At 42.6% G+C, this 15,174-nt stretch overlaps 1 protein-coding gene across 5 annotated transcripts in view; it reads right to left on the bottom strand.

Annotated features, from left to right (window-relative positions):
* The window catches only part of sema5ba (sema domain, seven thrombospondin repeats (type 1 and type 1-like), transmembrane domain (TM) and short cytoplasmic domain, (semaphorin) 5Ba), a 183,800-nt gene that overhangs the window by 46,536 nt on the left and 122,090 nt on the right, over positions 1-15,174 (bottom strand). For all 5 annotated transcript variants that reach the window (XR_005696243.1, XM_040034790.1, XM_040034792.1 and 2 more), the window contains one exon: positions 9,001-9,286. Coding sequence is in view for 4 of the 5 variants with exons in the window: in XM_040034790.1 (XP_039890724.1) it covers positions 9,001-9,286 (286 nt within the window). In the remaining variant the exon portion in view is untranslated. The remainder of the gene's footprint in view (positions 1-9,000; positions 9,287-15,174) is intronic.

The raw sequence follows: 15,174 nt of genomic DNA, 5'->3' as shown, positions 1-15,174 counted from the left end.
GGGCCTGAGATGTACCAAGAGAGGTTGAGTCTAAGACCCAACCTGACATATGGACACAGACGTGCATTCCCACCCCATATACACAACCAAATACTCGGCACTCACCCAACGTGTAGACAGACACAAATAGACACTGCACAGACAGTCGCACTCCCCAAACATACTCTATATCCCAGGTCTAGGTACCCCCGCCCCCAGAGAGGCAAGCCGCACCTAGACCCAGGAGATGTAACCCTTCTCTCTGGGGTGGAGGCAAGCGGACTGCCTCCTTATCTGCAGTAGCAGGGAGGCCCCGCATCCCGGACCCCAATCTGACGGCCAGCACCTCCTCCCAGCCCCCCAGCCCTGACGGCTAACAGAACCGGGGTGAGTGAAGACCCCAAACCTCCCTACGCCCGCTCATATGTAGTGTTGCTGTGTGCTGTTCTAAAGTGCATTTAAGTTACCATTCTTACCTCAGAGTTGTTTCTAAGGTCTGCTGGGAGAGTGCTGGTTTCTTCTGTTGATTTTTGCGTTGAATACTACTTTCTCAGTGGTCCAGTTCAGGGCAGTGAAATAACTAATGCGTTCTGTCATTACCGCAGGGAAGCAAAGTGCTGTGCAGCTCCAAATGAGTTCTGACTAAACATCGGGAGAAGCCAAACAGGTGGCTCATTGACTGACTCAAAGGCCATTGAGGAAAACAGCCTGCACACTTCAGTAAAGGACTTTTTCTGGGTTTTTTTTTTCCTTTTTTCTTTTCCAATGGCTCTGGTAGAGAAAAGAGTGGCAGGGAGGCAGAGAGAAAATGTGTAAAGCAGAGTGAGCCGCTGTGGTGAGCCAGCAGTAACCAAACCCCAACTGGAGGAAACCACAGGCAAATGCGCTGCAGTCACTGAGGGATATAGCCACAACAGTTTGCACATTCACACAGGCTCAACTACACAGTTTGACATAATAGAAAGTTAAACTGTGGCTCCGTGGTCGTACCGTAGCTACAGCTTGCATTAAAGCTGCATTCGGTCACAGAAAGCCTGACATCGTCCAGGTTATTTGAGAGGTAATGCCAAGAGAGCAGAGCAAAAGGGTGCAGTGAAAGGACTGCAGCCTATTGCACTAATGGATGCAACCCATATGTTTTGAGCCTGCTTAAAAGCCCGGGAAAGTGATTGAAAAGCTGTTTGACATCTGCTATGCTGTTTGCCGCCGCTGCTTTGCCACTCTCCGAGGCCCGGCACCACAATGATTACTGTCAATATGAGTGAAGTTACTTCTTCAAGTGATTCATCTCATTCCAGCAGCCTCATCCTCTCACTGGTTGTCCCTTTAATTCCCAGTCTTATTTTACAGAATGTATCCATGTCCATCACTCTCTGTCCGATTTCTTTACTCCAGTTTGAACCAATTTGATTTAATGCTACACACGATATGTGTTTCTCTGGATTTTTCATTGTATGGTTTTTACTGTGCTCCCCTGCAGGTGTGTGGCTTTTTGCAGAGCATCAGAAATGGAAGGAGTTCGACAGAGAAGGCAGAATAAGAAAGATCAGGGTGACGAGGCTCTGCCTGTGACTCTTACTCTCTCTTTCTCTGTTAGATATGCATTACCTCCATATCCACTGATTATTGAACACTCTCCAAACCAATATATAACATCTTTTGTAGCTACTTGGCGCCGATTTTGCAGTGCTGTATTTTTACAGTCGTACTATATATTTCTATTTTTATTAACCCTCTCAAGGCAGGCGTTGCAGATTTGCAACAGCTAAAAGCTAACAACCTGATTAGCCCACATACATATTTTATGAGGTTTTTTTTTTTACTCAGAAGTACCACTGCAGGTATTCTTTTGTGCATTAGCAACAAAAACTTAATTTGAGCCTGAGAGGGTTAAACTGCCTGTTTTTATCTGCAGCTAAAATGAGTCATCTCTTGGTGCAGCATCAAAGTACTGCTTATTCATAAGTGCATCAGTAATGATAATGACACAACGTATCTGTATAAAATGTTTAAAAGGTCAAGTTCTTTAATTTTTTAATACTGAGTTATTGCTATTTTACATAATGACTCAATTTGCTGATATTTTACTATCACAGAGCATTTTATTAGGTACATGTGTTAACATAAATATCTAATCAACCAGTCACATGGTATTAACATGTTTAAGGCATGTAGACACGATCAACACAACCTATAAAGTTCAAATCATGCATCAGAATGCGGAAGAGAGGTGATTTAGGAGACTTTGAACATGGTATGGTTGTTTCAGAAACTGCTGATCTCAAGGGGTTTTCTTAGACAACCATCTTCAAGGTTTACAGAGAATTAGATGGGAAAGAGAAAATATCCAGTGCGCTGGATGTCTCAGATCCCTTTTTGATTACAGAGGTCAGAGGAGAATGGCCAGACTGCCTCAAACAGTCAGACAAATAACAACTCATTACACCAAACACAGAAAAATACACTGAAAACAGTGTATTCATCTCCTGATGGCTGCTATCAACAGGATAACATGCCATGTCACAAAGCTTAAATCATGTCAAACCGGTTTGTTAACATCACAATGACTTGGCATGGACTGTATGTGGATCCAAAGCTTGGTAAAACCACAAGATTCAGATCACAAAAAGATGTCTTTAGTGCAATAAACACACTGCAGTTAAGTTTAACTCCAGGCCCCTAAACATGGTCGTGCTGCCAGAGATACTCATTATATCACCCAATGTGAATTAATGCACTGCTGAAAATAGTCCAACAACTCCTCTGTTTACTGCAGTTTAAGCAGGCTAAAAAAACTGCAGGGCCAGCTGTTTAAGGAAATTAAAAAGGAAACTATATTAACACATTGCCAGTTGTCATGCCTTCTCTTGCTGCCAATAAGAAAGACATAGCAAAAACGAAGGCTTTATCCTTCAAGTAAAACCGAAGGAACTGAAAACTTAATTCTGCAGATGCCGTGGCACTTTTCCAAGATCAGGTCAAAAAAAAAAAAAAAAAAAAAAAAAAAAAAGGTGTAAGGAAAGTAATGAACTCCTCGCTCAGCCTGGTTTCATGGCTCCCTGCAAACCACAATCAGCAAAGATCAGAACACCAGAGAGTGTCTGGTAAACACAAGAGGCTTATATGCATCTCACCTGATAATCTTATCTTTTTAGTTTGGAGGTGGCACAGCTGCTGCTGCACGTTCGTTTTGTTTGTGAGCTTCCTTTTTCTTACTAAACATTTTTTTTCCTGGTAGCATCACCTGATTGGTCGAACTGTGTCCCTAGTGAGTCTGTTTTTAACTTGCTGCATTAAAAAAAAAAAAGATTTGACAAGCAAAATGCACGTGCAGCGCTAACACACATCAGAATCCCCAGCTTTTTAGCTAATGCACCTAACCTCGTTTTGTGTGAGGAAGGGTACAGCTCAAACCACATTAAGGCCAATGTTTCAACCTCGTCGAATACCTGCATCGCAGCAAAAAAGGAAAAGGGCCCACTCAGCACAGCTACATGGCTGCAGGGAGCAGAAATTGAACAGAGGCTGCCAGGATTATCCATACATATTTTTATACTGCACAACAATACGCCAGCAAAAGCAACAGCTTTGCCCCGAAACAGTCACATTCAGAGGCAGACTGAGTCAGCAACACCTACACTAAACAATAAAGCAATGCCACGAGTTCAATAGGTTGCACAAAAATCCAGGTGTTAGATTGGAGACATCACAAAAAAAATCCCAGCGACGACAATAACAATCTGACACACAATTGAACCTCGGTGGGGGGTTTCATCTCTTAAAAATGTGACCTATATTTGCTGCGTGGTGAATCAAACAGGTCAAAAAATTAGAGAAAGTAAAGAAAATGTTAATAAAAATGTGTGTTTGTGTGAAAGCTGTAACATAAATAGTGGAATTACAGAAGCAGAAGAGTCCGTGAAGCTGTATTCAGATCAGGCCCAGTCTTCAAGATGGGCTCCCAGTTCATTTCAAGGTAGATTGGATGTCAGTGATATGACGGGAAGAGAACATTGTGTAAAATCGGAAATATGGTAGTTATGTGGCTTGTCTCACTCGGCTGCCCAGAATATCATTTATCGTACACGTCAAATCTGATCTGGCTTGAAGTCAGTCACATATTTTCCAAGGATAGGAGGGCTCTCAGGGTCCCTAGGTGTTCTGTGAGTAAGTCAGGGGTATGTCTCAATGAGTGTGACTTGCACTAAAAGTATGACGCGCCAAGTAACTATTGGGGCTGAAGCTAGAGATCGTTTATCCTCTAATGAAATTAGTATTTGTGGAAGTTACAAGTCGGAGTTAAAGATCTATTTGCACCGCTTTCCACTGTCAAATTCGAAGGATACGTGTCCAACAATTTATATAACTTTCCCAAAATAAACTCATTGCTCTGCTAAATCTTTACCCTGCCTTTGAACGAGGCAGTCTGGACACTGTAGCGTGAACCTGCTTGTCTGTAGTACAATCTAGACCTAAAGAAATCTCTACATCAATTCCATTCACATTAGTTGCATGCAAAGATAACACTTAATCCTGCCTAAAAGATCAGATTAGTCCATTTTTCAAAAGACTGAAAAAATATCCACCGTGTGAACAGTGGAAGTCGGGCATCAGTGCATCAGTGCAATGATTAATTTTGTTCTTTCCACTGATCTAAAACCCAAATGCACAGAGTTTAGAGAGATATACAGCAGATCATTTCATTTAGGAAGCTGAAGACATCAAATGTTTTGCACTTTTGCCTCATAAGTTACTTAATAGATAAATCACTTACACAAATTACACACTAATCAATTAATGGACCATTTGTTGCAGTACTCCATATCCCCCTGCTAACCTCTCCAATATGAGACCCCTCCAAGAACGGGAGAAGTGGAGGGGGTCAGTGAAGTCACCTAGAAATAGATAAGGAGGCTCATAATTAGTTAGTAATGGCAGGTTAGACACCTCAGCAGGAGAATCACTGCGCAGAAGGACCTTGCCAATAAGGAACCTGAGTTAATTAAAAGACCTGGCTGTGCTCTTAGGACTTAAGTGTCCTTATTCTGATGGAATGCTAAAACCTTCCTCACAGCTTGACGCGCTCTGTTGGACGGTGGTGGCTTTTTTTTTCTTTGTTTTTTTCTCTAATTACCTGATGTGAATTCATGGCTCAATCATCACCGGTTTTACAAACCAATCAAAATCAGAAAAAAACAATAAACTGGTAATATCATCATGCTAACATAAAGTTTACTTTGGCTTCCAGTTGGAAACTGCAATGAGGCTTAAACGTGTGTCAGCACAGGAGTTGTAGTGCCACGGAGGGCAACTGTCTCACTAACTGTGGCTGCTGAAGGCATTTTGGAAGCATTGCTAAAAAGCTGTGCTGTGTCTGCTTCTGAAGGGAGCTCATCAAGCTGCAAAGAGCAGATGAGGAAGGAAGCGTCCAAACTAAAAGGCTCTGTGCAGACTGAATGCTCTACCAGAACACTCTCCCTGTGGTATGAACATGCACCGCAGCAAAAAACACACATTTCTGTTTAAAGCATACAACTGTCCATGTAAGCTACTTAACAAATCCCATTTTTGTCACTCTGTATGCATAAAATCATGAGGGGAAACGTACTTTACTGCCCAAAACGTAGGTTACCCACACTCAGCACTGTCCCTGAATGCACAGACAAAAGGGGGGGAGGATCAAAGAGGTTGCTGATGCTCTGTTAGGGAGCTGCTTTTGCTTAGTGGGCTGTGTAGAGATTGAGTAACAGGGATGAAAACCATTATATTTTAAATCCGTTTATACACAGCAGCATTCTTTGTAGTGTAATACAAAAATCAGCGCCTCCCTTTTTTAATCGTTTGATCTAGAAAAATTGAGAGAAGTCTTCAAAATGCTCATTTCACAAAGCAGCGCCTTTGAATTTTGCGAGAACAAAACTTTGTGACTGTTATTTCTTGATGAACAACTTCACCGACGACCGAAATTGTAGGTTTTGTCTGCCAAACATCAACCTAAAGTGTAAAAACCAAACAACTGACCAAGGGATAAACCAAGACGGTCACAAAGAGAGGGAGGAGGTGGATTTATAGTACCGAGAGCCGGCCCAGGCAGACAGAGGGTATAAGTGCTCCGTTCCAGCTCTTCCTGTTTTGTTTTACAGCCCCAAACTCCTGGGAGCAGCTGTGAGTCTGCTCAATTTAGGCCAGACAGATGGAGGCAGTGTTTGTGGTGATTGCATTAACATATCCAGCCCCAAAGAGCGAAGCAGTTTTGGAGGGTGGACCGGCAAGTCGCTTCAGAATTGAAGGAGGAGACAATGGGAGAAAGACAAAAGCTTGGAGCTTAATGATTTTTCTCATTACCTCTTCTCATTTCTCTATCTCCTCCTCTCTTTCTTTATCCCCCTGGCTTTTCATTTCTTTTGTCTCTCGGCCATTTCCTGCTCTCTCACGCTCTTCCCATCTATCACCAAAAATGGCTGCAGGCTGATGGGAAGCAGCAATGCAGTGTCAACTGCCGGCGGCTTAACAGGTGAGAGAGCAGAAGGTGAGAGGCAGGATTCAACTTCTCCCCTGACAGTACTCAGAATACATCTGAATAGCATCAGCCATGGCTCCTCACACACACAAAGGCACACCTTACACGCACGCAGGCACAAAGTGCATGTACAGTTCAAGAGATTGTTTTGCCACGCTTGCAAGGTTTATCGCCAAGTCTTAATAGTTTCACATGACTTTGACTCAAGTGGTGGACTGGGTGGCTTCAGATTCGACTTTCCAAATTTAAAAAGAAAGGTTATGTACGCAGCATCCTTGGCATCTGCTACATACTTCCTTGTCACTGTGGAAAAGAGCATTTCATGACTCAACGGTAGATGTATATGTAGTGTTTTCTCACAAGTGAGAAAGAAGGTGTTGTCTTGGTTTTTAGTTTTGATTCACTCTTTATTCTTCAGTGTGTTTAGTTACTCAATCTCATGCGAGGTTCAGAATTTGTCCCGAGGGAAGTCTTAAAAGGAAAAGTCAAAATTCATTGAAGGGTATGAATGTGCTGAGATAATTTGCAGAACCTAGGTGCAGAGAGAGATACATGCTGTTTAAATATACTTCAAAATAAATGCAGTCACAGATAAATGGAATGGTACTTATTTGGCACCCTTCAACTCAATTTGAGCACTTAAAGCACTTTAAGTCTCTGAATCTCACACACAAACACACAGAGCACTTTTAATCTAACATCCATACAGACACTCATATTCCGATGGATGCATTGGGGGCAATTTGGGGTTCAGTATCGTGCCCAGGGATATTTCGACAGCTGGACTGGAGGAGCCTGAGACGGAGCCACTGACCTTTCGACTGGTAGATGCCCCACTCTACCACTTGAGCCACATCTGCAACACACATTAAAGGATTGCAGACATAAAAAAGGCCCAAGCTATAATTTATATTGATGTACATGTCTCCTTGACATCTTTTCTTGGACTACTGTGTTAAACAGAGTGACCAAGCTGCTGTGCGCTTGCTGCTACCCTCTAATTAGAGCAGAGTGTGACACAATTACACTTTTACTAAACATAAAAGCCGTAAAATAATCTCCAATGTACACACTTTTGTTCTCGGTGTTTCCTCTCTGTAATGAAGTGTGTTACACCCCCACCTGGAGCAATCAAACGCACCAGAGAGAGTGTGAGTCAATCTGTGTATCCAGCTCGGCAGAGAGCTGTGTGCATCCGCACTGATCATTAGCAGCAGCGGGGTGGCTCAAACTTTGGAAAATTGTCTCTCTATACAGGCAGGAAAATGTTGCAGTAACAAACCTTATGAAGTGACGAAATCTGAGGCCTAAATGAGGAGAAGTTCAAGTGCTACGGTGTGTGCGCCAGTGTTCCCTTATTAATATTCTTGTTGCTGTTGAAAGGGCTCTTCAGCACAGCTGCAGCTTGTTTTGGTGGGGTTGTTCATCCTTTCTATTCAACAGCGAGGGCAACATTGAGGAGGAATGCATGGGTAAGTATTGCATTACAGTAATTTTATGCTTTATGATACAAAGAGGAATATTGATGCTGTCACACTAGATACATAAGAGACAAATGCTGATGAAATGAGCCCTGGGACGCAGACATACGATCCCTTTCAATGAACCTGTGGTCATTCTGTGTGTCTTTTGGGTTATTTTGTGTCTTTTTTAGATTTTACGCTCCTTTACTAATCCACCTGCAAACACCGGCTGAGCAGCAGGCTCATACCCACATTTGCACAGGCTGAATTGATTTAGATAGTAAATGCCAGAAAAGTATTTTCTCTGCCATTAATGTGCATTTTTTTGAAAGAACAGACTCTTTGGTGGGCTGTTAACTTGGGGTGTTTAAAAAAATGTGAACACTGATAATAAAGCTAATAATATATTGCTTGGGGAGGAAAATCGAGATTGCACAAGAGCTCTTTGAAACGACTAATCTCTTTTGCCTGCTTTTAAAGATAAACTGTTATGTAATGTGGTTAAATACTAGATCTAAAAACATGGAAACCTCATCTAAAGTAAAACCTGTTTTCCCCCCCAGGATGACATTTTCTCCACGTGTGTTCACAGACTGTAGACATCATATACTGAAAACAAAGCAAAGACACCCAATCGAAACGTCTGTACATCAAAATATGTTTGAAAGTTTGGTCCTCGACTTATTTCAGCCTATTTTCCTCAATTATGCTGCAACGAAAAAAGCACTTCATAGTTCGGTCGCGAATAAATTGGAATAAAAGTGGAGTGCAAAGTGTGTAAACAAAAGGCAGGTGGTTGAACTTTATTAGAGAGCGGCGCCGCATTCAGCAGGTGCAGCACTCAGCGCCCTAAACGTCTGCAAGCATCACTGCTTTACCTCAAACACAGAGCCGTGATGAAATGGCCGCGTGCCACGGGTTTTCTCTCGGCGTCAGCGCTCTGACTAGAAATGCCTACGACTGCATCAAAAAAGCCAAACAAATCGTGTGTGTCAAACAGGGCGGGCGGTGGGCGTGTGCGTGCTCGAGCTCACTCACACATTGGTTGTGAAGATGCCGTAGATAAGGTCTTGCTCGGGCAGGTAGAAGGTGCTCTGCAGCTCGTTGTAGTAGAAGGGGATCTCCCCGGAGCGAGAGCAGTTGAGCCTCGCCTTCATGAACGTGGTCCAAGTGTCCTCCAAGAGAAATCGCCCGCCGATGTCGTTCTTGCAGACCCTCGCCACGCGGGAATACACCGTCTTGCCGCAGTCGTGCTCCACTGCATTCTCCCTCAGGAAGAAGAAGGTGAAGAGGCCGACGTCGTAGGCCGAGATAAAGTGGGGTTCTATGGGGGGGAAGAAGGGGAGAGGGGATCATTACATCTACTCCTGCAGCACAGAAATATTTGCAGCATTTATCTTGTAGATGCTGTTTGCTTTGACCCTTTTGCCCCTTATTACCGAATGCAAGCACAAGTTTGAATTCCTGCCACTGCTGTCCCAGTTTGAGATGGTCTGGAAAAGGAGCCTAAATGTCAAATGTGTAAATGAGGAGAAGCCGCAGAGAGGGATAGGAAGCAGATAAAAAACGGTTACTAATAAATCTGTCTGATATTTTGATGGTAAATCCATGGAGCGATTTCTGTTTAACTACATGTCCGCGCTGTTTTTATTGCCTGGGAAAAGGGGGGGTGCGGGTGGGGACACATAGAAAATGATTAATGGGCCTCTCTGCTCGGTGGGTTATCAGGTAAACGGCACAGAACAAGAGGGACGTTACTGTCACTCTTTAGACACGAATGGCTCATCACCAAACACTAATTTACTGCCGTCTGCTGTCAGGGGGAAAAGGGCGCTTCGACTTGTACATTTGTGTTTGGCAGAAATCTAACAGGACAGGCTCGTTTGAAAACTCACTTTCTTTTTGTTGCAGCATCTTCTCGTGGTGACAGTCTTGGCTTTATGTACGCCGGAGACATGTGCAGACACATCAAGTGTAGTTTCTTGTGTGATACTTTTAATGAAACGCTAAACTTTACAATCCTAGTTTGTAGCATAAAAATAAACCTAAAAAAGTTGTTTTTAGTATTGCATATAATTGAAATGACCTGTTTTTACAGGTGATGAGTGTATTTTGAGGGTTTTGCAGAAAAACATTCATAAGTGTTAATAAAAAGCTGAGGTTGTTAACGATCACTAAGTAGAAGACGTCTTGTTTTTCATGAGGGGATTAAATTGTTGCGACACTTCCGGCTCAACACCCACACGGCTGTTTTGACACGGAGCATCACGCTGAAGGTTTGTTTTCTACCGCTGTGTTTTCTTCTTCTTTCAGATAAGCACTGCTCATGTGCAGAAATGATCAAACACACTGCTGCTGCTGCTGTTTTCCCTTGGGACCCATTTATTGTAACTTATAGCACATCCGGGCACATGCACACTCACACGGGCAAAACATGAATGGAAGAATACCTTAATTTACACAGACACATGCACACACATAATGAAAATGTAAAAGGCAGATACTGCGATTACAAACACACACACACAAGCTTCCACATGCACAAACAGGATGGACATGACCTGTTAACAGCCGTGTTGGAATGTGCATCAGAGCCTACCGAGTCTTTTTAGAGATTGTAATTTTTACACAAAGCAGGGAGAAAACTAATCCGCTTCTCCACACACAGCGACAGCACCTGTGATGAAAATAACTGGCAGTTTGGGCCGAGCACAAACCAAAGCTCCCGTGGTATCAAAAGAAGAAAGACACAATCAGCAGGAGGAGGGATCCCAACTTTTCAACGCTGTAATCAAGTTTTATTAAAGGGGCGGCGAGTGCCAAAGACCTCGCTCCCCGACCGCCATAATTACTCTGCGAGAATGTGAGGAAAGCAGCGGTGGCTAATTTAGCAGGTGATCTAATCGACTTATCGAGTTAAATTAAATTAACTTGTGATTCTTATCAGTTCATCCTCAGCTGGTATTTCAAATCGAAGGCGAGTACGAATGCTATTAAAGAAACAGAGAGCTTGTTATTAGCATTTTTATTATACATGAAACCCAAAGGTAATCACAGTGTTTACAGCGGTGGCAAAAAGATTTGTCAAACCTTTGTCAAGATCTCTGTAATGAACTCCGATCCCCCATTTAGACTGTTAATCGGTGCAAACAGGCGTGCTGATGAACAAGTGAGAGTTGCCATGCCTGCAGGGTGACTGACACTGCAAAACCATCATAATGTGTTAGTGCTACTTTCCCTTTAAAGCTAAGGAACTGTTATATGAAAGCTGGTGAGCTAATGTAAAGGATAAGTGTGTGTATTCGGTGTGCTTGAGTCGTTCTGTGTTTACATACTGTACCTGTGTTTATGTGCACTGTACGTGTGTCAGGCAAAGGGCAGGTGGAGCTGACAGATTCTGCATAATATTACTGAAGCTGCGTGGGTGCAAACTGTGATGAACAGAGTTTTGTTTTTTCCCTCTGTACCCTGCTAAGTGATAAACAGATTGTTCAATCTGGCAGGCTGGTTGGGTGCTGGAGTAAAGCTGCCTCCAGTAACGTCACATGATGCCTTAGATCAAACACAATCACTGCTGAAAGTGCACGGCTATTTATTATTCAAGCAAAGGGATGCTGCAGGAATGCAAAGTTGCTCTGCTAAACACAGGTGGGACGGGTGATGTCGGGTAGTTTAATTACATCAACGGGACAGACGAGCTCTTTTGTAAGCAGGTTAGATGCCTCTGATGATCTCTGTTTTCATTTTTACACAGAACTGTTCGTTTTGTGTCTTTTTGACATGTCTCACTTTTCAGCTGGCTTAGCTGCTAAAAGAGTGGGCAAAAGATGTCTGAATATATCTCCTGCAAAAACCTGTTTTGTACTAAACTAATTTGTTTTGCCAGATAAGATTTGGAGGAAACATATGTCCTTGAGGATTATACTTCCAACCTTTTTTTCCTTTGCAAACAAAGTAAGAGCGCACACACAGCACACAGACCGAGGGTGAGTATGTGTGTATGCAGCTTTAGGTTACTGGAATATTTGGTTTGGATGAAGGAAATATAGAGTTTGTGGTTCATCCGGAGCTCAAACCTAAAGTAGAGTTATACTCATCCTTACTTTGGATTCTGAAAACAACCTGCTCTGGATGTGAGCACAGAAGCTCCACCCACCTGCCATTCAATCCTTCTGTTTGTGAAGAGCAGCCAATAAGAAAAAAGCTGGGTTAAAGGATGTGAGAAGGGTGCTAAAACAGCTTGTTTCAAACAGAGGTTGAAATGAGGGGCTGCAGTAAGGTCCAGTATAAGATACATAATAATTATTGTGAACCGAGTTATGAAAATGTTATCTAGTACAGTCTCATGATAAAAATATGGAGCTGGAAATGACTATAATGGATCCACTTTAACTCTTAATTTTATTATAGTCTGACAAAGTTGTGCAAAAAATTCATGATTTATAAAGAAATGATTGCATAACAGCAATAAAATGCTTTAAGGGGGCTCTAACTGTAGCAACAAGAATCCTGCTGTGCAAAGAATAAAGCTCTGCAAGGCCCACAGCATTGTCCAAGAGCAGCGGCTGGAGCATTGGAGAGGTATCAGCAGAGTAATATAAGTCTGGCTATGAAGTTCTTTGTGTGCGTCTATGAATATGATTAGATGTTACAAGTCAGTTGGCAGATGAGCAGCTGAGGATTGAGCCACTCAAAGGGAAGCATGAAAGAAGCAGTTCATGCCAACTGGCTAATACACTGCTCTACCTGAACTAATGCTATACTCTTCTTGCCAGGAGCAGATTTAAAAAGAAAGTTGGAGACATGCTCAGTATTTGCTTTGCATTTGTAGTGTCATTAAGATTTTTACTATCACTTAATAAATAAAATGATCTCTGCAGTATTTAATGTTCTGCAAAAGAAACAGTATTTTGCCAGCGCAAATTAGATCAATGAAAGAGCTTCACATTAGGTTGAAGCATCACTTGTAGCTGAATGCATAAGCATGAGAGATTACAACTTTTTATGTTTTGGTTTCTTTTAATATCTGCCGAGAAACATTTTTCCGAGAGCTGAGAGGAGGTCGAAGGCTAATAGCAAAAACATAAATAAACATGTGGCTACCAATGAGACCTGTGAGGAAACCGAGAGAAGCACGCAGGCATTTTCTTAAGACTTTTTCCTCAGGAGACTCTGTGCTTGTAGCTCCTTGTGACATTCAGATGCATGATGGGAAACAGTTGGTCAGCACCTGGCAGGCAACCAATCCAATAAGAGAAGAGACTGATTAGATCCAGGACCCCCTCCCCGCCTTTGGTTCTGCTGAACTGGAGAGGCTCAGAGCTGGAAATGAGATTTTCATTCACACCCCAAATTCACCGGGGAACACAACTCCATAACACTCATAGCATCAGCCATGAAGCAAAGCAGGCTTCGACCGGCGGAGTGGAGGGCGACATGTGTGCTTCACTGTGCGTGCAGCCAGCTGTGATTATGCTGATGTGCACTCGATCTTTTTTTTTTTTTGGATGCTCACTTCCCTTCAACAGGCTTTCTTCCCGTGCCAATAAAGCACACGTGGAAGCATGTGGAGCTTGCACACAGTCTAAATACATACATGCATGTTCAAGCCCACACTTGCATGCACACACAGGCGGAGTCCCCGGGATGGGGCGAAGCATGCTGTGTGTTGTAATTTCACCCTCTCCCTGCTGTGAGGAATAATTACACCGCTCACTGACTCCTCAGTCCTCAATCTTTCCCGCTTCCCTCTCATCCTCATCCCGGACCTGCAACTCTCTCATCTGTCTGCTATCACTACCACACACTCACACCATCAGACTCACCCACCTTTTAGTTGCACAGCATTTTCCTATTCTTACAGCAAGAAATACAGTTTACACTATTAATTTTTTTAACAGTGAAAGACAATCAGTCGCCATCAGCTCTAAATGATGGATTGGCTGCGTTTCTCTCTTTCACGTCACCGGCCAGCAGACAAAACAAGCTATTCCGACTGCACGAAACAGATTCACCGTTTGAGAATTTGGTGATCTGTCTGACATTTAATAGGCCAAATGTTCAGTGGATAAACTGAGAAAATAAGAGGGCGGAATCAAGCAGTAATGAAAATAGTCATTAGTCACTGCCCTCATTACATTAAGAAAGACGTTTTCTGACACGGCTGCTTGTATTTTATACAGATAATTAAACCAGGAGAGAGTTTAATATACATCCAGGCTTTGAAACAACTGTTAGTCATCTGACATTGTCTGTGAGACTGAAAATGAATCTGACCTTTACTTCCAGAATCGCACATGTTCTCTATATAACACATCCAGTTATCTCAGTGCTGCTGCATATCAAAGAAACTCGATGACAGCGCTTTTCAGTGGACGGTCCTGCTACATTTCTGCTTGAGTCAGAATGTGTTTTAATGTTTACAGTAGAGGGAAAAAAAGGCACAGTGTCAGCAGCTGGGAGATTACTGACACCAGCACCAGACGGACCGACAGTATTTCATGTTCCCCGCCATTCTGTAAATCCCACCAATTCCTATGCCTAACCTGTAACTCTGTGTTCTACACAGTACTTCAATCACAGCCGTCTTTGTAGACCTTTGAAAAAAAAAAAGCATGCCGGATTGATCTATCTTGGCTCTAACATAGGAGGGAATTGTGTTGGAAGCAAAAGTGCCGACTTAGCCCATCTGCCGCTCAAGACAGGACCTGGGAAATGTTTAAAGAAACAGCAGCAGGTATTTTCTATTTGACACAGTATAACCCTGTGGATTATCTCAAGTTCAACAGGTCAGATTACTGATCAGATTACTAGTTTTATTTGATTAGATTTCTGGACTCTGACAGAAAAATATAATGGAACATTTACTCAGTCAAACACAAGCAAACCTGTAACTCACACCCCTGAAATTGGATGATTTAAAAGCTCTAAAATGAACCCAAGAGCACCAGTAACACAAGCTCGCAGCTCTGCAGCATAAGCATTTTCTGCACGTCTCTGCTTTTTCATTCAACATTTATGTCACAGAATTGAATAACGCCTCCTCCTTTTGGGAATTTCTGGTGGCCATATTTCACAAAATACTGAGTAGCAAAGTAATTAACTAGAATTTTAATTGGTGATGAAAATACTCATTATCTGAAGCACAGTTAAAAAAAGACACACTTAAATAAATGACACTCAAATAGGACGTCAGTGTGACCGTGCAGTGAT

This window comes from Simochromis diagramma, unplaced genomic scaffold (assembly GCF_900408965.1).
Source record: "Simochromis diagramma unplaced genomic scaffold, fSimDia1.1 OVJJ01000091.1, whole genome shotgun sequence".
Lineage (NCBI taxonomy): Eukaryota > Metazoa > Chordata > Actinopteri > Cichliformes > Cichlidae > Simochromis > Simochromis diagramma.
This window is presented reverse-complemented; position numbering and strand designations above follow the sequence as displayed.